We start from the raw sequence: 20234 nt of genomic DNA on the forward strand, positions 1-20234 counted from the left end.
TACAAAAGAGAGCTCTAGCAAATTAAATATTCCAAGTGAAGAGCTCCACATTTCTTAAAAGTCTGTTACCATTTAGAATGCATAATTTTAGCCTAAGTATTCTAGAAATATTCACTTAGTTTGCTATGTGTTGTTGTTAATAAAGGGGGTCCTGCATCTAGATTTTTCATATGTCATTAATAAATCAACCATACAATTCAAATTGTAATTATTTTGAATTATCTATTTAGTGTTAAATTATAGTTTAGACATTCCTAAAATGGCCTAATAAAAATTTGGGATGTTAAGTGATTGCCTCATCTACTTTGTGTATTTGTGGAAAATAATTAGTTACGTTAATTGTTTGGAGGATTTTTATTATCTTCTAAAAACTATTCTGGATGAGGGTAGACCTAAAAAAAAATCCTAAAAACATGCTTTTTTTTGCCCTCATCCCTTCCAGGGTTGTAGTAAAATGTTGTTTGCACTAAAATCAATAAGTAAACCTTGTATACTACCATGGGATCAATTATGTATAATGCTTTGATATAACAACTAAGTAAAAGTAACATCAGTAGTTATTAAATCCTGGGCAAGAGGGTCCCTACCTGGCTTCTATATATTACAGAGCCTGTTCTGGCCCTTACCTGGCCATGACACTTCATGTAAGGCAAGGTGGCCCCAGGGCCAGGGACGATGCTTGCCTGGAGCTTACCTCCCTCCTTACACACACTTTCCAGGAACCCACCACCCTGATCCTTTTCATGTCTAGAAAAGTGTGCGGCTAGATTGGACCCAGCCCCCATCCTCCGGGGGCCGAGATCAAGGGTGGCTTTCTGACTTGGCGCTCAGAAAAGGGCTCCGCTTGGAGGTCTAGCATCTCTCCTGTGAGAATTTTGAAGGGTTAGGGGGAAGGAAGACGCCTGGCTCTGGTCGGAGAGGCCTCGGTAACGAGCCCACACCGCGGCCAGCTTCCCCACCAGCAGGCAGCCTCAGCTCGCGGGCTCTGAGTCGGCCTGCGTCTGCCCCGCCCCTCCACGCGCCCCGCCCTCGCCCCGCCCTCCACGGCGCCACGCCCCTTCTCAGCTCCGCCCCCTGCGCGGCTTTGGGACACGGTGTTTACCCGCGGTGCATGGTGGGGCCGTTGCCTCGGAAGCCCGGGTTCCCGGGTGGCCAGAGGCGGACGGAAGCGAGAGCAGCGGCGGAGGCGGCAGCATGGTCCCGGCCTCCGCATCGCCCTGGCTCCCGGAGAGCCCCGAGTACTACGAGAGGCTGCGCCGCCTCCAGCTCGAGCTGCGGGACAGGTACGGCCTATCGGAGCGTGGGGGGGACTCGGCCAGCTCCGTGGGTCAGCTGGTGCCCACCCCCCGTTTCTTACCCCTCTCCCGCCCGCGGTTCCCTGGGCCCGGGTCGGCACCGACGCCCCCACGCTCCGGGTGACGCCTGTAGGACCACGTTTACCGGAGACCCCTCACTTGTTGGCGGTCTCCCGCGGCGGGATGCTGCAGTGAGAGTGGGAGTTCTCCTGCCTGTCATTCTGATCAAGCCTTGCGAATGTGTGAACGTCTCCAGTCCCATCCACACGCCTCCTCCCAGTCTCTTCAAGTTGTCATCCCACCCCGGCAGCGTCAGCGCGCTGCAGCGAAGATGACAGGTCCAGGAGCACGTGTGTGTGTGTGTGTGTGTGTGTGTGTGTGTGTGAGAGAGAGAGAGAGAGAGAGAGAGAGAGAGAGAGAGAGAGAGAGAGAGACCGACCCTATTTAAGTACAGGAGACTTTGGGGGACAAGATACCCAGCGCAAGGATGAAATTTCCAACGAGAGAAGTGCAGCTTCCAGAGGGTCCAAGATACCTTGATTAATAACTTGATTAAGACATGAAAGATGAGAACCACAGAAAACAAGATCTAAGCACATAAGAGGGAAAATTATAAAGTAATTTACTATAAATAATCACATCAAAGATAAGTTGTTGGAACTATTATGTAGCTCCTAAATTAATTGAAGCTAGAAATCTCATTAGTTGAAAGGAAATAGATCTTTGGATCTAATGATAACACGTTTAATGAGTGTTAAAAGTTACAAAATCATTTTAGTGAAGAGGAGAGTGTGTGTGTGTGTGTGTGTGTGTGTGACAGTTCTAAAATGACAACAATTACATGTCAGGTAAAGGCAGAAGTGGTTTTTGAAAGGAATTATATTAATCTTATGCTAGCTTTGATTCTTGTCAAATATTTATAGAGCATCTACAATAGGCCTTCTTAGTTGTCCTAATCATATTTTACCTCTTAATCTTTTTCTACATCCTCTTTTCTTTCTGACATGCCACTAATCACCCACCCCAGTGACCTCTTCATCTCCAGCTTTTAAAAAATCTCTTCCTGAAGTTCATTCCCTGCACCAAGTACTGACAACCCATTCCCTGACTTCTGTGACCTCGGATTCTTACAGCACTCTAGGTAATGGCTTTAAGTGACTTGCTCCCCACCCAGACTGAGAATTCCAGGGGGACAGGGATTATATCTAACTGGATCTTTAGCTTGTGATAGAGTACCTGACACGAAAAAGGGGCTTGATAAACATTTGTTGAATGAATGGAAGGAATGCCAAAGTCAGCCAGCTAGTGTCCTGGAGTTATGAATGTCTTGCATAGAACCCAGTAGCCACACATTGAGACCAAATAATGACCATTTTCCAAGTAACCAGGAAAAGTGGACAGCGTGATATTTCAAAGATGGTATTAACTGTCTGCACATACCTGATAATTAAGAGATGAGACATTGCTCTGTAAATTAGTGTTTTTTGACTCTGTTCTTTAAAGGAGTAGCTGAGTTACTCCAGGCCTTCAGTTATGTGTATCTCTTAGCCCAAGATCTTTTTATTTTTTATTTTTATTGATTTTTAGAGAGATAGGAATGGAGAGAGAAATAGAAACATTAATGAGAGAGAAGCATTAATCAGCTGCCTCCTGCATGTGACTGGGAATTGAACTGGTGACCTCTTGGTTCATAGGTTGATGCTCAAGCACCAGCCGGGCTTAGCCCAAGTTCAAATTTCAAAATGTGACTGGTTCAAATGGCATTCTTTTCGAACACATTGTGAGTTATCATTTTTTGCTTCCTCTGCTAGAACACCTGGCTCTTTATAGTCCTTGAAGTATAACTATGTCATTATTATTGCTCACTTTACGTTTCACATTAAATACTTAACTATGTAGCAAGGTGAGGCTGTTGAAATTATATAACGAATTTGAGTCAAATTGTATAACCTATTCATGGTTCTGGATTTGGAGGTTTGTTTTATTTTTGAGTCAGTACAATTCTGTTCCTGCATATTTACTTTTTATTTTAAAAGTCTGTAACTAGCTCTAGCACATAGTTAATAAATACAGAGGCAAATAACTTTGGATTCAGAGAAAGCTGCAGTAGAACCGTGGAAACCTGGGTTCTAGTCCATGAACAGTTGTGACACCTTCAGTAGGTCATTCCGCTTCTTTGAACCTTAGTTCTTCACCAGAAATGAAAAGCCTTGATTAACATGTAAAGTAAGGCCTCAGGTTTTCTTTTTGTCTCTACTGGAATAAAGAGCCTCGGAGTAAAAGAGTTGAAAGGTGTAGTTTTGCAGAGCAAACTGAATATCATTGCTTTCTATTTGAGTGTTTGAATGCCCCCCCCTTTTTTTTAACCAATCCCAGCGATCAAAAGGACCATTGTCTCTTAAAACTCAAGAGTAATTTTAAAGGCTGCAATCCTGGGTATTCGCAGCTGCTTTATAAAAAATTTCCTAGGAGTACAAGATAAAAAAAAAACTTGTCCTTTCTCGGCCCTCTTTGAGGTGGGTCATTGCAATGTTAGCTGGTCTAATAATGGGCTTTTCCCTTGTAGCCGGTGTATTTGTAGCTCAAATTATCTTAGCTGTAGTCACACAGATGCGATTTTATATTCTGAAATGTCTCCTTTTTGTATACAGCGTTTTCTCTGCACTGTGGTAAAAGTCAATCATTGAATCTGAAAGAGCCTAGTAAAGTGACTTGTTACAGTGTGTGTAGTGCTGCAAGCATGGTAGAAACATGTAAGTGGAATTGACTCTTGCAATTATATAAAAACGTCCCTTTAAGAGGCCCATTAACCAGACCCAGTTTTTTTCAATGCCATTATTGATTCACGGTGAGATATCATAATAGTTCAGAAATTGACACTGAGATATTTGTTGAGTGACGCTGAAGATGGTATTGAGACAAAAGCAGAATAACTAGTGGCTTAAAAGGAGAAAAGTAAACCTGGCTGCACTTTAACGACTGCCCAGCTGTGTAAAAGTTAAAAAGATTGGAGGTGGGGTTTGGGGGTGGGGATTCAGGTGACTGAAACCACAAACTGTGGGTACCCATCCCAGGGCTGGATGTTTCAAAGATACTGAAATAAAGATTTAACATGTAGAAATTGCAAGAGGATCCTCCAAATACACCTTTCTCTGGCTTTTTATTGGAGTAAATATATGGTTTTAAGTCTTAAATTTAAAACATATGTGAAAGACAGCATTCAGAGGTGGTGGGGCGTGGATGACGAGGCTAGAAACCGCCTGGGTTGAAGAATTGATGAGATTATAATCATTTTGCCTGGAATAGGAGGCCAAGAGGTGTTTGATTGTGGCTTTTCAGTGTATGAAGTGTCACCATAGAGAACAAGTATGGCCAGCAGATGTCTGTATTGTAAATCATGAGAAAGAAGACACCTACTAAGAAGGGCTACTAGTGGCTAAGTGGGCTCAAACTAAAACAACAACAACAAAACATCAAAAAACCCCCCAAAACAAAAAGAGCCTAGCTACTGTTTCTACACAGGGATCTCTTATGCAAACTGCCCTTCAAGGAGAGACCTGCACCAAACTGCCTGCCTGTGAACTGAACTGCCTGCCTGCACTGTGTTCCTGCCATCGGAGCCAGCCCTTATTATAAAGGAGTCTCTGGAATCCTATTGTAACCAATAGGACGGAGGTGTTCCCCATCCAGTCAGAGCTGTGCAGCTCCAACCAACCAGAGCAGCTCTATCCGACCAATCAGGACAGTGCCTTTTGGACCAATCAAACTGAAGATTTGGTGTGCTCATTTGCATGAGAATAGACCAATTAGGGATCAGAGGTGGGGATTTCTGTCCATGTAAGCCAGGTTCCTTCTGTGTTTGAGAGTTCATTTGCCCTTTCTACCCAAGACTGTTTCCCTGGCTGAGGTGAAACACCAAAGATGTCTAGTCTGGCAGGAGCAGAGTGGATCAGACAATAGAAGAGCAGAACAGAGCTGTGCATCCTGAGAGGGGCTGGTTCCAGGGCTGCTTCACAGCCAGGCTGTATTGCAATTGAGCTGTTTTGCACTGAATAAAGTTTCCTTCTTTGCCACTCCAAATAGGAATTCCTGTTGGTGTTGAATTGGCCCAAATGACCAGTATCTATAGAAGGTTAAGCAGGAACAAAGTTAATCATTATTAACATTCATTATTAAAAAGAACTAGTTTCCCAGCTGGTGTGGCTCAGTGGTTGAGCATCGACCTATGAACCAGGAGGTCACAGTTTGATTCTGGGTCAGGGCACATGCCAGGATTGTGGGCTCAATCTCCAGTAGGGGTTGTGCAAGAGGCAGCCAATCAATGATTCTCTCTCATCATTGATGTTTCTATCCTTCTTCCTTCCTCTCTGAAATCAATAAAAATAAAAAGAATTTGTTGCTTGGGAGCTGATGGATTTCCAGTCTGTGGACCTGTTTCACTAGAACTCATAGTTGAATTTTAAAAATTATACTAAAGTTCAAGTTTACATAAGAGTTGTAAAGTAGGACAAAGACCTCTAATATTCCCCTCACCTAGGTTTCTCAACTCAACATTTTCTTTTTCTCTATCTACTTATCTATCTAAAATTATTAGTCTTTTCTGAATAATTTTAGAATTATAAGTATGATGCCCCCTCTGTGAACCCATGTTGTGTTTGGTTGCCATGCCACTGTAGTCTCTGCCAGTCTGGAACTGTTCCTCAGTCTTTCCCTGTTTTTCATGTTCCTGAGAGTTTCACAGAGTACAACTTTCATTCCAGAGGGTGATCCTCAAACTGGGTCCACTTGATGTTTCTTCATGACCAGACTGGTCATACTTTCTTGACAGGAACACCACAGATATGAAGCATGACACCAAGGGCACAAGGTCATAGATGCATTTAAGGGTGTCTTTGTCCTTGTAATTTAATGACAAATTGCTTACACTATCCAGTCATTCATTCTTCATTAATTGCAATTGTACCATATTTCCTTCATTTCTAAGTTGTCTTATTAAGTAAAAACCTATGAGAAACTATTCATTTTAAAATTGTGTTTCTAGCCCTAGCTGGCTTGGCTCAGTGGATAGAGTGTTGGCCTGTGGACTGAGGGTCCAGGTTTGATTCTGATCAGGGCACATGCCCCGGTTGTGGGCTCAATCCCCAGTAGGGGGTGTGCAGGAGGCAGCCGATCAATGATTCTCTCTCATCATTGATGTTTCTATCTCTCTCTCCCGCTCCCTTCCTCTCTGAAATCAATAAAAATCTTTTTTTAAAAGTGTTTTTAATAAGTTTTTCCTTTTAATCTTTGATTCTTTTTTTAACATAGGCATACCCCCAACTAAGGAATAGGTTATATTCCCCAAGCAAAGATTAGGTGTCTGGATTTTATATCCCATTTTTCCATTAAAAGAATTTCAGTTAAATTGTGCTAAACAATGAAATTTACTTAACCTATCATATAGCTAACAGAGTAAATTTGGGGCTTTTTTTTTTTTAAGAAAAACAGACGAATTATGAGCTCATTAATGGAATGTGGGCTCAGCCCCTTTCCTTCAAGAGAACAACCTGAGCTCGCCTTCTGTTGGACTCCTTGTCTTTGATTCACAGTATTTTTTATAGCATTTTTCTCTCAGATATTATATGATTTCTCTTTCGGCCTTTAGTTCATGTTAACTTAGATTAGCAATGTGACCTCAATTAGACAAGATTGAAGCCGGGACTTTGGCGGTGGTCATGCGGAGCCCTCTGTGGGTAAACCTCCCAGGGGCTCTTTTGAGGATCAGGATGGCTTCCCATTCAGCAGTTTCACCCCCTAGTCCCTTGGTTTTGGCTGCTGCCCTCTCCAGTTTTCCCCCCTTCTTGCCCAGGCCGGGTATGCAGGGTAAGCTTTCTCCTCGCTTATTTCCAGCACCGACCTGAACATCAAGGCGCAGTCTTTACTGGTGGTAGCTCCAGGGAATAGCAGTTAATGACAAATCATGGTGATGTTACAAAGTTATAAAAAGAAATTCCCCCAAATTTGAAGTAATAGTGTTAGGTGACCTGGTCTTAACTAAATGTCAGTGAGGCCAGGTTTATTTTTCAGAGACCTATTCCTAACTCAGACACTTGACTCTGCCCAAGCTTGACTGATTTGTAGAAGCATCATGTCCAGTCCTGATGTGCCACCATCGCAGAGATATCTGGCCATATTACATCTTACGTATTTTTATGTTTATTGTCTGTCCTTCCCCCTAGAATGTCAGCTGCCTGATGACAGGGTTCTTGGTTGCTTTGTTCACCATGTTAGTCCCTAGGCCTAGAACTTATTTATTGCCTGGCTCATCATGGTACTCAAGAAATACTTGAATGAATGAACCTGGTTCCCAGCCTCTTCTTACAGCATTCCCCATTTACTTTAGAAGCTTGTTGTTTCTACTTTGTGTTAGTGTCCTCTTTGCTTTTTAGACATCCCTGGTGACGGCTAAGTAACTTTATGTCTTGAGTTTCAAATACAGCCAGCATTTTCTGCTTCTTAGAGAGATCAGAGAGCATTCTCATAAAAGTGTGATTTCAAAGGTGATCATATTCTAAATTCAATAGCCAATTACTTATCAGTATAATTATTTATAAAATATTTTCTTTCTGTACTACAGTGAAAAGAAGAGATTGGAGCTGGAAAAGAAACTTTATGAATATAGCCAGTCTAATATATACAGGTAAGATATGACAGTGGTAACAGTTTTTAAGCCACTTTGCATATGTTAATTAAAATTTAACCCTAATTATGTTGTAAATACCATAGTTGCAGAACTTTTACCCTTCTCTTATTTTTAATATGTAATAGTTTCAAGTAAACACTGCAATTTAATGACTTTCAAATGTAAGAATAAATTTGATTAAAGTTAGCATAAGATAAAATATTTTTTTCATTATTTGGAGTCTATTTTTCTTAAACAGCTTAAGAATTAGACACATTAGCCCTGGCCGGTTTTGCTCAGTGGATAGGGCGTCAGCCTGCAGACTTGGGGGTCCCAGGTTCGATTCTGGTCAAGGGCATGTACCTTGGTTGCGGGCACATCCCCAGTAGGGAGTGTGCAGGAGGCAGCTGATCGATGTTTCTCTCTCATCGATGTTTCTAACTCTCTATCCCTCTCCCTTCCTCTCTGTAAAAAATCAATAAAATATATTAAAATAAAAGAATTAGACACATTATAGTCTGCTATCTTTTTGTTAACAATTTACCCATTAAATTTGTGTAATAATTAAGGCATAATTACTATAGCTGACCTTTCAACAAACTGTTTTAGGCAGGGTTACATAGTGTCCCATTTGTTCCCAGATATATGACAATGAATGTTAAAGTTATTATGGACAATAAATAATATACATGCTATTCTTTTTAGGTAACTTACTCTAATATTGAGAGCAAACTTTTACTTTTAATCCTATAATATGGAAACTGAACTTCATCCTTAAGCCAAATGTATAGTGTTACTGCCAGTATTACTTATATGGAAAATTTCTGGCTATGATAGTTCTAAGTTTGGAATTTATTCATGTCATAATGAATGAAAAATGAAAACATCTTATCCAGAAGAGAGAGAAGCCAAGAATGCTTTAAAACCAAGTCACCAATCAGGTCCTTTTATTTTCCTGATCTTCCACATTATTCTTTGGTTTTAAGATTTAGTGTACTTCCAAAGGTACCAGCAGGGAGGACAGTCATAAGTCTCTGGGCTCTAGGAGGGACGAGAAGAGGCTACAAGATGATGGAAGAAATAGCAGTGTTGTGGATGCCATGGCCTCAGAAGTGGGCCCAGGTCTTAGAGCAGCCGTGGGCAAACTACGGCCCGCGGGCCGGATCCGGCCCATTTGAAATGAATAAAACTAAAAAAAAAAGACCGTACCCTTTTATGTAATGATGTTTACTTTGAATTTATATTAGTTCACACAAACACTCCATCCATGCTTTTGTTCTGGCTCTCCGGTTCAGTTTAAGAATCCATTGTGGCCCTCGAGTCAAAAAGTTTGCCCACCCCTGTCTTAGAGGATCCATAGCAGTTGCCATTTTTCTAGCCCACAGCCAAAGGGGCAGAAGAAAGAGTGTGCACTCTTTCTGTGGCCTGTTCTGAGACAACTTCCTGACATAATGATGGCGAGAGAATTATGGGAGCCTTTATCAAGCATTCAGTTTTCTGAGTTTGTTCCCCACTCTCAAGCTCTTGTTGTTTCCTGTGAGGCAGAGGGTATGGTTTTCTAAAAAGATGCTTTCCTTGACTGCCTGTAGGATAAACTCCTGTCTCACATGGCTGCCTCAACCTGGTTACCCCAGAAGGCAGAGTCTGATACAAGGATTGTGTGTAGGTGGTAGGTGTTTTGTTTTTGTTTTTTGTTTTTGTGGGTAGTAGTTTTTTTTTTCAGGAAGTGGTCACATAAAACTGGAGAGCAGGGCTGGGAAGAATGAAGTAGGAGTTGGTCACTGCTCTGGGCACCTGGGGCTGATCCCTCCTGACCTTCAGAGGCACAGTGTCGATTGCCTCTCTGCTCCTCACAAGTGTACGCGCAAGGAAGAAAAGGGGGGCTTTTTAACTCCTGGTTTCTGACCCCCATTGGTCAGGGCCGTGGCAGGGGGTGTTAACTCCTTCTCATACCCAGGTTTTCCTTGTTGCAAATTCAGAAAAGCAGCCCTGGGAAAACAAGATACCAGGCACAGCTGAGGCAGGTGCTACCCGGTTGCTGCAGCCGTGACTGGTAGAAGAAAAGCTGGGTCAGGAGGATGTGAGGAGGGCATGGGAAGTATCTGGTACAAGGGCTTACCATACCCACCATTATCTGACCCTGCCAGCCTCTCCCTTACATTTTACATGGACTAAAATTTCAGTTTCTGAAGCATGACAGGATCTTTTGTAGTATTGTGTAAACAGGTAGATTCTGTTGCCAAGTCCCTTGATTTTAGCCTGAACCCCACCACCTCTTAGCCGTGTGACCTTGGGACAATTACTTCACCATTCTGTGTCTCCGTTTTTTATCTATCAAATGGGGGTAAGTGTCTGACCCAGAGTAAGAGTCAATATTATTTATTATTATTTTTGTCATATCACTGTTATTCATCTTTGAACTTTCCTACATACTGCTTCCTCTGCTCCAATGTTTTCCCCTCAACTGTTCACTCTTGCTTTCCCCAATTTTGGATTAAGTCTTAACCAACCTTCATGTCAGCTGAAAAATAATTTCTACTGGGAAGGCTTCCCTGACCCCTTCAACTAGGTCAGGTTGCCCAGTCCTGTCAGAGCCCCTTGCAGTGTCCCACATAGCATTCCTTACACTGTATTTTACTTATCTCATTTTTTAAAATTTATTTATTGTCGAAAGTTTTACATATGTCTCATTATTCCCCTCTTGACACCTCCCCCCACCCCCAGCCATTCCCACCCTGGGCAAGCCCCTGCTGCTCCGGTGTCTGTGTCCATTGGTTATGCTAATATGCATGCATACAAGTCCTTTGGTTGCTCTCTAACCCTTCCCCTCCTCTGCCATTTGTCTTTGGATCTATTATTGTTCATCAAATTATGTTGATCATTACATCCCACATATGAGTGAGATCATGTGATATTTATCTTTCTCCGACTTGCTTATTTCACTTAGCATAATCTCCAGTTCCATCCATGCTGTTGCAAATGGTAAAAGTTCCTTTTTTATAGCAGCATACTATTCCATTGTGTAGATGTACCACAGTTTTTTAATCCACTCATCTATTGATGGGCACTTAGGCTGTTTCCAAATCTTAGCTATTGTAAATTGTGCTGCTATGAACATAGGGATGCATATATCCTTTCTGATTGCTGTTTCTGGTTTCTTGGGATATAGTCCTAGAAGTAGGATTACTGGGTCAAATGGGAGTTCCATTTTTAACTCGTTGAGGAAACTCCATACTGTCTTCCATAGTGGCTGCACCAGTCTGCATTCCCACCAGCAGTGCACGAGGGTTCCTTTTTCTCCACATCCTTGCCAGCACTTGTCATTTGCTGCTTTGTTGATGATAGCCATTCTGACAGATGTGAGATGATACTGCATTGTTATTTTGATTTGCATCTCTCGGATGATTAGTGATTTTGAGCATGTTTTCATATATCTCTCGGCCTTCTGTACGTCCCCTTTTGAAAAGTGTCTATTTAGGTCCTTAGCCCATTTTTTGATTGGATTGTTTATCTTCCTTTTGTTAAGTTGTATGAGTTCTCTGTAAATTTTACAGATTAAACCCTTATCTGAAATATCATTGGCAAATACGTTCTCCCATGCAGTGGGCCTTTGTGTTGTTTTGTTGTTGGTTTCTCTTGCTGTGCAGAAGCTTTTTATTTTGATGTAGTCCCATTTGTTTATTTTCTCCTTAGTCTCCATTGTCCTAGGAGCTGTGTCGGTAAAGATATTGCTACAACATATGTCTGCTATTTTGCTGCCTATGGAGTCTTGTAGGATTTTTATGGTTTCCCGTCTTACATTTAAGTCCTTTAGCCATTTTGAGTTTGTTTTTGTGTATGGTGTAAGTTGGTGATCTAGTTTTATTTTTTTGCATGTATCTGACCAAATTTCCCAACACCATTTATTGAATAGACTGTCTTGACTCCATTGTATGCTCTTGCCTCCTTTGTCAAATATTAATTGAGCATAATGGCTTGGGTCGATTTCTGGGTTCTCTGTTCTGTTCCATTGATCTATATGTCTGTTCTTGTGCCAGTACCAGGCATTTTTGAGAACCGTGGCTTGGTAATATAGTTTGATATCTGATATTGTGATCCCTCCAACTTTGTTCTTCTTTCTCAGAATTGCTGTGGCTATTCAAGGCCTTTTTTTATTCCAGATGAATTTTTGGAGAGTTTGTTCTAGATCTTTGAAGTATGCTGTTGGTATTTTAATGGGGATTGCATTGAATCTGTAGATTGCTTTGGGTAGTATGGACATTTTAATGATGTTTATTCTACCAATCCGTGAACATGGTATGTTCTTCCATTTGTTTATGTCTTCCTCTATCTCTTTTTTCAATGTCCTGTAGTTTTCTGAGTACAGGTCTTTTACCTCCTTCGTTAAGTTTATTCTTAGGTATCTTAATTTTTTGGTGCAATGGTAAATGGGATTGTTTTTTCGTTACTTATCTCATTTTTTTGTTTTCCCTGTTGACCTCACTGAGTGGCTTTCATATTCAGAGCACTGAATATATGAATGATTGCATGGATGGATGGATTACTTACTAATGTAGTCAGCTTTGAAGGTTAATGTAAGGGCAGGAATGAAATTAGACTTTGATGGAGAAGGCATGGTTACTATTGTACCTATTCCAGGTGGTTACTGGCCACCACCAGCAGCTTCACCAAACACCTGCGTGTGAAAGACGGTACTACCTCATTATTGTCACTTATGTTGAAAATGGTAGACATGGGTAGCAGTAAAACCACTCTTAAGTTTTTGTTCATAAGGAAAAATGGGGACAGCCAACTAAGATCAAAGCACAGAATTATTAGCACAATAAAGAAATTCTTGAAAATTATTGGCTTAAGTGTAGAGATTTAAGATCTGTTGAAGATTAATTTTTAATATCTTCAGCATCTTTGCAAATCTGCTTTTGAGGGTGAACATTTTTGTGGTTTTCAGTTTATTTTTGCTTGATAGAATACCATTGAATAATTTATTGAAACAACAATACAAATGCTACTGGTATTTTTATGATTTATGTACTTGTGAAAAAGAAAGAGCCAGAGATAGCAGTGTTGGTTCTGTGAGTGGGCTGCATATCCTGAGTTCTTTAATACTACACTTTGGATGAGTCCCTAAAGGTTTTTTCACATTTTGAGTAGACTTACAGTCTATAAGTTATTATAAAATCCTATATAATAAAGAGCTAATATGCTAATTAGACTGAACAGCAAAATGACCATCCGGATGACATTCTGGATGAAGCCGGGGCTACAAGGGCCGGCCAAGGCTGCAAGGACTGAGCCCCTTGCACGAATTTCATGCATCAGGCCCCTAGTGCTTTAATAATATAGTATGTTGTTGCCATTTCGAACAAAATTTTAAAATTATTTCTAATGAGAGCTCTTTATTTTAAATTTCAAACTTTTTTAAAGTTTATGGATTGTGGCTTATAGTTTGATTTCCATAGAGCAGGTAGTTTTGAGATTGTCATTTAAAAGAATTCTAATGGGCTTTTCCTCTGAACTTGGCCACGTAGACACCACTCTTAGAATCACATTTTTTTTTTAGGAAGAAATTCATATAAATCTTTACTGTGTGAATGTTGTAATATGGTCTTATACATATTTCTCAGGAGAGTGATGCCTAGATGTGATACCTCAGTGATGTTGCATTAATTTCCTCTTTCTAAAAATGCATATGCATTCTGTCCTTTAGGTTTCAGTGTTTGGGGAAAATAATATAGCATACATTGTCTCACTAACAGTTTTGTTAAAGAAAATTCTCCTAAACTAATACATTTTAAACTTGGTGCTGACTGTTGCAAGAAATATTTCATTTCAGTGAAGCAGTTCATGATTTAGTCCTCAGAAATGGACTAGGAGACGAAAAATGTTTCTTCCCCAGTTTCACTTTGTGTATTCCACAAGTTTGTGCTAAATAAATGTATGTTATGTTTTTTTCCACCAAAAATAGAATGCAATAAACATCTTCAAATTCAATTTCTTAAAAAAGAAAATTCTCCTTAGTCAGATTCTGACTTTGTTGTTTTAAAAATCTGCTTTTATTTTTCTAGAGCTAAGCTGAAGTATGCAAAACTAAAGAAATACCTGAAGGAAATATGTGAATCAGAAAAGATGGCTCATACTCGAAACCAAGAATATTTAAAGCAGTTTGAGCATTTCCAAGCTCATATTGGACACTTTACCACCACAAGTACAGAGAAGCTTCAAGAACTAAAGGTGACATCTTGTTTTGTACTATGTTTTTTTCTAAAATCCTTTTTTGCTAAAATCAGAAATAATGAGCACTATGTTTCAGATCAGTGGCAGTCACAATGTTCAGTTCATCTATACTCTAAAAGATTGTCAATTTTCTTTATGCATTAGCACGTGGCCAAATTTTGATCAGAGCACTTGAATCTGCATCTTTTCAGATTCCTACTTTAGTTAAGGAATTAATGGAATATCTATACTCTGTTGTGCTATATGGATTAACTTAAAACAGGCACATACATCACTAGCCACTACCTGGCACATGGTATTTGTTGGACTCATGGTTGAATTTGAGCAGCAATAGAGTTCCCTCTGAATGTTTTTTTTTTCTATGGCCCTCTGTTCTGGTCAGGCAGTGTGTTGAGGGAAGACTGAGGGGATAGAACTGGCCCTGAGAAGTTTGCCTTCATGCTCCTTGTTGTGTGCCCCAGAGCAACTGCTCTTAGCAGCCCTTTCTGATTCTGGTGTCCCATTCCCTTAAGGTGCTTGGCAACTTACTGCTCTACAAATTATGCCAAGTGTGAAGGGCGAGGCCTTTTTTCTCACCATTTGGGTTGCTCAGAAGTTGTTGCCCAAGTTAACCCACTGAATACTGGTTATAGGAAGAGTGGCTTCAGTACTTCCCTTTCTTTTGTTTCCTCTAGCACTTTTCTCCCCAGCCTTTTATTGTAAAAATTTCAAGTACATACAAAAAATTAAAAGAATTGTCCTAATAAACATTCATGCTGCAGTCTGAATGTATTCCTCCCAAATTCATTTGTTGAAATCCGAATCCCCCAAAGTGATGGTATGGTAGGTGAGGCCTTTGAGAGGTGCTTTAAGTCATAAGAGAGGAACTCTTATAAATGGGATTAATGCCTTCTAAAAGAGGCTTCAGAGAGCTCCCAGCCCCTTCCACCATGTGAGGACACAGTGAGAAGGCGCTGGCTGGCAACCAGGAAGAGGGCCCTCAGCAGAAGGTGGCCGTGCTAGTGCCTTGATCTTGGACTTCTCAGTCTCCAGAACTATGAGCAACATTTCTGTTGTGTGTAATCCACCAGTCAGGGGTGTTTTGTTATAGCAGCCTGAATGGACTAAAACAACTTCTATGCTCTCTACCTAGATGCAGTACTTTTAAATATTTTGCCATACTTGCTTTGTGTGTGTGTGTGTGTGTGTGTGTATTTTTGAAACTAAGCAGCAGACACAATGACATTTCTCCCCTAATGGACATTCTCCTACATAATCATAATACCATTTATTATCACATCAAGAAAATTAATAATGATTCCATAATATCACTTAATATCCAGTCAATATTTAAATTTCCCCAGTTCCAGACCAGGAGCCAACCATGGTTCACACATTACATTGGTTATTGTGTTTTTGTGTGTTTTTTTCCATAACACTGGCTTTTGAAGAAGGGTAGGCTTGTAGAATGACTCACATTCTGAATTTAACTGGTTATTTCTTTGAGGTATCATTTAGCTAGTATGTGTGTATTACATGCCATTGAGTGACTCCAACCCCACATTATGAATGAGAGATGTCCACAGTGTCCTGTCCTCAAAAGCCCTTCTTAGCTCCTATAGACTCATGTCTGTGGTTTCCTTTAAGGAGTTAATCCATCTCATATCTGGTCTTTCTCTTTTCTTGCTGCCTTCTATGTTTTCCAGCATTATTGTCTTTTCCAAAAAACCTGCCTTTTCATGAAATAAATAAACTTGTATAGCATCTCCCATATTTCCTGTAAACTAGAAATTCAGTCTAGACCAGCACTGCCTACTAGAACTTTCTGTTGTGATAGAAATGTTCTCTATATAATGATGCTGTCCAATACAGTAGCCACTAGCCATACCTGGCCATTGAATAGTACTTAAAATGTGACGTCCAGGACTGAATTTTTAATTAATCAGTCACAGCTGAGGTTATATTCTTCTGCATCCCATCAGGAGGCTAATCATCTATGATATCAGGTGGTCCTACCTGAGTGAGGCTGGCATTGATGCCTTGGTTAAGATGCCAATCTCTAGCTCTCTCTATTGTAAGGTACTTTTTTCCTCTGTAAATTAGTAAATAAATCTATGGGGTGATGGTTTGACATCATGGGAATATCTTATTCCTCAACAGCCTTTTAACTCAGTGATTTTAAGTTCTATTAACGATGCCTGAATCAGTCATAAGGGAGGTTTTGCAATGGTGATTTTCTAATTTTATCTTATACTTCTATAACTATTGATTTCTTGTTTTAACCGAATGTGAGAAGGAGAAATTTGAAGGGAAGAATTATCCTTATCAATATTATCAATATTTTTATATTGAGAGCATCCATTGTATAAAATAGGATATGTAAAAAACCATGTATATAATGCACTACTAAAGAATAACAGTAAACGGGACCATCTTAAAGAAAGAATGATACATTGTATTTATAGAAATATGTAAAGCTTTATTCATAAACAATGAACATATAGATTTTACTTTTTGAATTTTGGATAAGGCATGTCTTTTTTTAATATATTTTATTGATTTTTTTACAGAGAGGAAGGGAGAGGGATAGAAAGTTAGAAACATCGATAAGAGAGAAACATCGATCAGCTGCCTCCTGCATGCCCCCTACTGGGGATGTGCCCGCAACCAAGGTACATGCCCTTGACCAGAATCGAACCTGGGACCCTTCAGTCTGTAAGCCGACACTCTATCCACTGAGCCAAACCGGTTAGGGCCATGCCTTTTTTTAAAAAAAAAAAAATCTGCTGATAGCATAAAAGAGCAGATCGTGTAGCTATAGTTAGGAGAGATGTTGAGTTCCATGGAGAACTGTGTTTTGGCAGTCACCCAAGTCCACATGCTTTACCAGTGTGTGTACTCATGAAACCAGGCAGTGATACCACTTAGCTTAGCAAGCTGTAGGCAGAGTTTTAGGGTAGAGGATGTTTGTCTTTGGCATCTTCTCATTTCTTTCTGGCTCTTCCTTTTGTGCCACTGTTGAGTAGAGGCCTTAGGTATGCTAGAACTTGTCTTCTCTTAATCCTGCCCACACAGGTATCAGATCTTTATCGCCTTTGCTGACTGACCTCATATAAATTTCAGTAGGAAGTTGTTCTGATTAGCACGTTTATAGTGTATTGCCCACATACCTCAACATGCCACTGATAGGGTATTTCCCCTTGAATATAGTTCATGTACATGAACTTTTAATTAACTGGTAGAATTTCTGAAAGTGAAACAAAATGAAGCAGTGTGGGAGAAGTGGGGATTTTGCCCAGATTATTTAAAGTGAATTGCTCCCTCTTTGTAAGACTGAGCCCACTTTATTATATAATGATAAATTTTTTAAATGGACTAAAAGCTTAAAGAAAAAACCTTTGAGCTGATTTTATGAATTATGCTACTTTATTTTGGGGGCCAGTAATAATTTTCAGGGCTTTTTAAGTCTTTCATGTAGTTGTGAAAATCAAGTGCTGTGACTATACTGCCACTTGTCAGATGGATAAAGAGGCTGAATAAACTCAGTTACAGAGTGTAAATAGTAGTATTAGTAATGCTGTGAAGACTTTGTCCTTTTCTCCCTTTCTGTCCCCCTGTTCCCCACAGTGGCAACTTTTATAGAAGGACCCAAGTTGGTCCTTAGAGCAGTTTCCTTGGGTGCCCCTTGCCATTGCCTGAGATTGGGTCCGCCCCAATGTTTACCCTGAGACAGGGGTTTAAATGTAAGTGGAAACTTTGGGAAGTGCAAGGAATGTCAGTAGCAAGTAGGGAAGTGAGTCAGGGCAGCGCAGGTAACTGGAACAGGGCACATTATTAAGCCAACCACTGCAGTTGGCACCTGGAACTTAATACCTCAGGGAAAGTGGCAAATGGTTCAAAGCATTTGGGATATGCATACATTGGCTTCCAAATGTCATTGATTGAGGACTGGTGGGGGAGGAGTTCAGGTAATGGAGAATCAACCATGTGCTCCTGTAGGCAGAGCAGCCTCCCCAGGTTCTGAGGAAACTTGGGCAAGAGAGAAGGATTCTGGGACTTTGGAGCTCCCAGAAAGGTCCCAGGGACCTGCATGGAGCATTGCCAGCATCTGCTTTAGCCTTCCACATTCCAGTGCCAGCCATGGGCAGACATATCAGGGCACTCAGGGAAGGTCCCCAAGCATGGAGGTCATCACCTGGTTATGTCTCTCCTCTGCCTAAAATCCTTGAGTGCTCAGCCTTTTCAAGACAAAGACCAGAGGCTGGTCTCTGCCTGCTTCAGTCTCCCAACACACACATATTCTGTGTGTGTCTCTCTCTCACACAAATGCAGACTTATGCACATTTCTGTCCCCAACCTGTCCCCTTCTACCCTCTCTCCATCCCCATCTTTTTCTCCTATCTCTGCCCTCTCCCCTATTCCTGTCTCCCTCTCTTCCCAATGCACACCCATTTCCCATTCCTGTTTTCTCCATATTCCCCATCTCTTTCCCTCTGTATATATTACCCCCAATGTCTTCCCACTGTTTCTCTCTATTTTTATCTCCCACACATGTGTGCACACATTCTTTTACACACACTCATTCACTTATACACACCCATAGAATTTTAAAGATGTTGAACAATCTGCATTTCCTTGAAAGTACCATATTAACTCCTACATCCTTCAACTAGAAGGCCTCTCTCCCTCTATCTTGTATTAGGTCTGTGTCATAATTATCTCAGTAAACACTACCTTCATGGTATTATAATTTATCATGCATCTTTTCTTTCAGCTCACTATGAGCTCCATGTCATCATTTTAGTACTCAGTATTTGACCCAGAGTGTAGCACGTAATAAGCACTCAGTAAGCACTGGGACTCCCTACTTGATTGAAAATTAATTCTTCTATTTATTCGTGTTCTTTTATGACCATGAGCAACTACGTAAGAACTATTGTGGTATTTTTTTCACTGGTCTTTGGAACTGTATAGTAATTCTCAGTTATAATATTGAATAGATATTTAAGATAAAAATTTTGAATAGATATTTAAGATAAAAATTTGAGGAAAATTTGAGCTCTCATTCAATTACTGCTAAGCATTGTGACAGCCCTCTAGGCAGAGCATGACCTTCAGCTTCCTGAAGGACAAAGTCTGTAGGAAAGCCCATTTTTTATCTGCCAAAGTGTCTTGCTCATTAATATGAACTAATTGAATAAATAAATGTTCCTCCATATCTTTTGGTTTAGCATCTAAGAGGAAGCCTGGCAAAAATTGGAGAAAAACAAAAGATAGTGAATCTTAATTCCACCTTTCATATTCACGTGAGTCAAGTCAGACAGTTTATGTAACTTTCTGTACCCATTCTTCAAGTCTAATATGAGGAGGTCAGGCCAAGCTGATCTTAAATGCCTATTCAGTTTTGTAACTGAGAATTACTGTACAATTCCAAAGACCAATAAAAAAAACTATGAAAAAAAAGGTAATGGTGGTAGCAGTTTCATACAAGTAGTAATATGATGAGGAAATATTGAAGGAATGTGAGTGAAAATACAGAAGAAGGAAACATAATGGAAAAGGGATGTGTTGTAAGAATAAAAAGATATCCCAGAGACCTGAAAGATCTGCCAGAACCTTCTTCTTCTCTTCCCATGACCGAAGAGCATCATCAACCCGTTTCATTAATTGAACAGAAGTGCAGAGTAAGGAAGTGAATAGAAAGGTCCTCCTAAATTTAGGTGGGCAGCACCAAGCCCAGTGCTGTGAAGCAATGCAGTAACAGAACAGTTACCTGATGGGTTAATTCAATGCTTTTGGGTTTATTAAAATAGATTTCTCCCAGGGGAGTTAGGGGATTATCCTTAGAGAAGCTCTGGACCAACAGATGTTCCTGGGTCATGGGTAGTTGGGCCCCTGGAGCAGCAGATCTGACTATGAGGAATCTAGGCCACGTGGCAAGAAGAGAACAGGGTTGGGAGTCTGCACCAGAGAGAAAGGATGCAGTTAAGCCCTGATGTATTGTGGAAATAGGAGAAACATATGAGATCTGATCAGAGGAGAAATTGGTAATAAAACATGAAAGA

The 20234-nt window shown here is 40.5% G+C and overlaps 1 protein-coding gene across 6 annotated transcripts in view; it reads left to right on the top strand.

Annotated features, from left to right (window-relative positions):
* The first annotated feature begins 1094 nt into the window (after positions 1–1094).
* Positions 1095–20234, top strand: part of KIZ (kizuna centrosomal protein) — a 116677-nt gene continuing 97537 nt past the window's right edge. For 2 of the 6 annotated variants that reach the window (XM_006097530.3, XM_014463293.2), the window contains exons 1-3: positions 1096–1283; positions 7912–7974; positions 14022–14187. In XM_006097530.3, coding sequence (XP_006097592.1) covers positions 1195–1283; positions 7912–7974; positions 14022–14187 — 318 coding nt within the window. In that variant the 5' untranslated portion in view covers positions 1096–1194. Of the gene's footprint in view, positions 1284–2322; positions 2437–7911; positions 7975–14021; positions 14188–20234 lie in introns of all 6 variants that reach the window. The other 4 variants (XM_014463294.2, XM_014463296.2, XM_014463297.2 and 1 more) reach the window with 4 other exon arrangements.

Source organism: Myotis lucifugus, unplaced genomic scaffold, assembly GCF_000147115.1.
Source record: "Myotis lucifugus unplaced genomic scaffold, Myoluc2.0 scaffold_205, whole genome shotgun sequence".
Lineage (NCBI taxonomy): Eukaryota > Metazoa > Chordata > Mammalia > Chiroptera > Vespertilionidae > Myotis > Myotis lucifugus.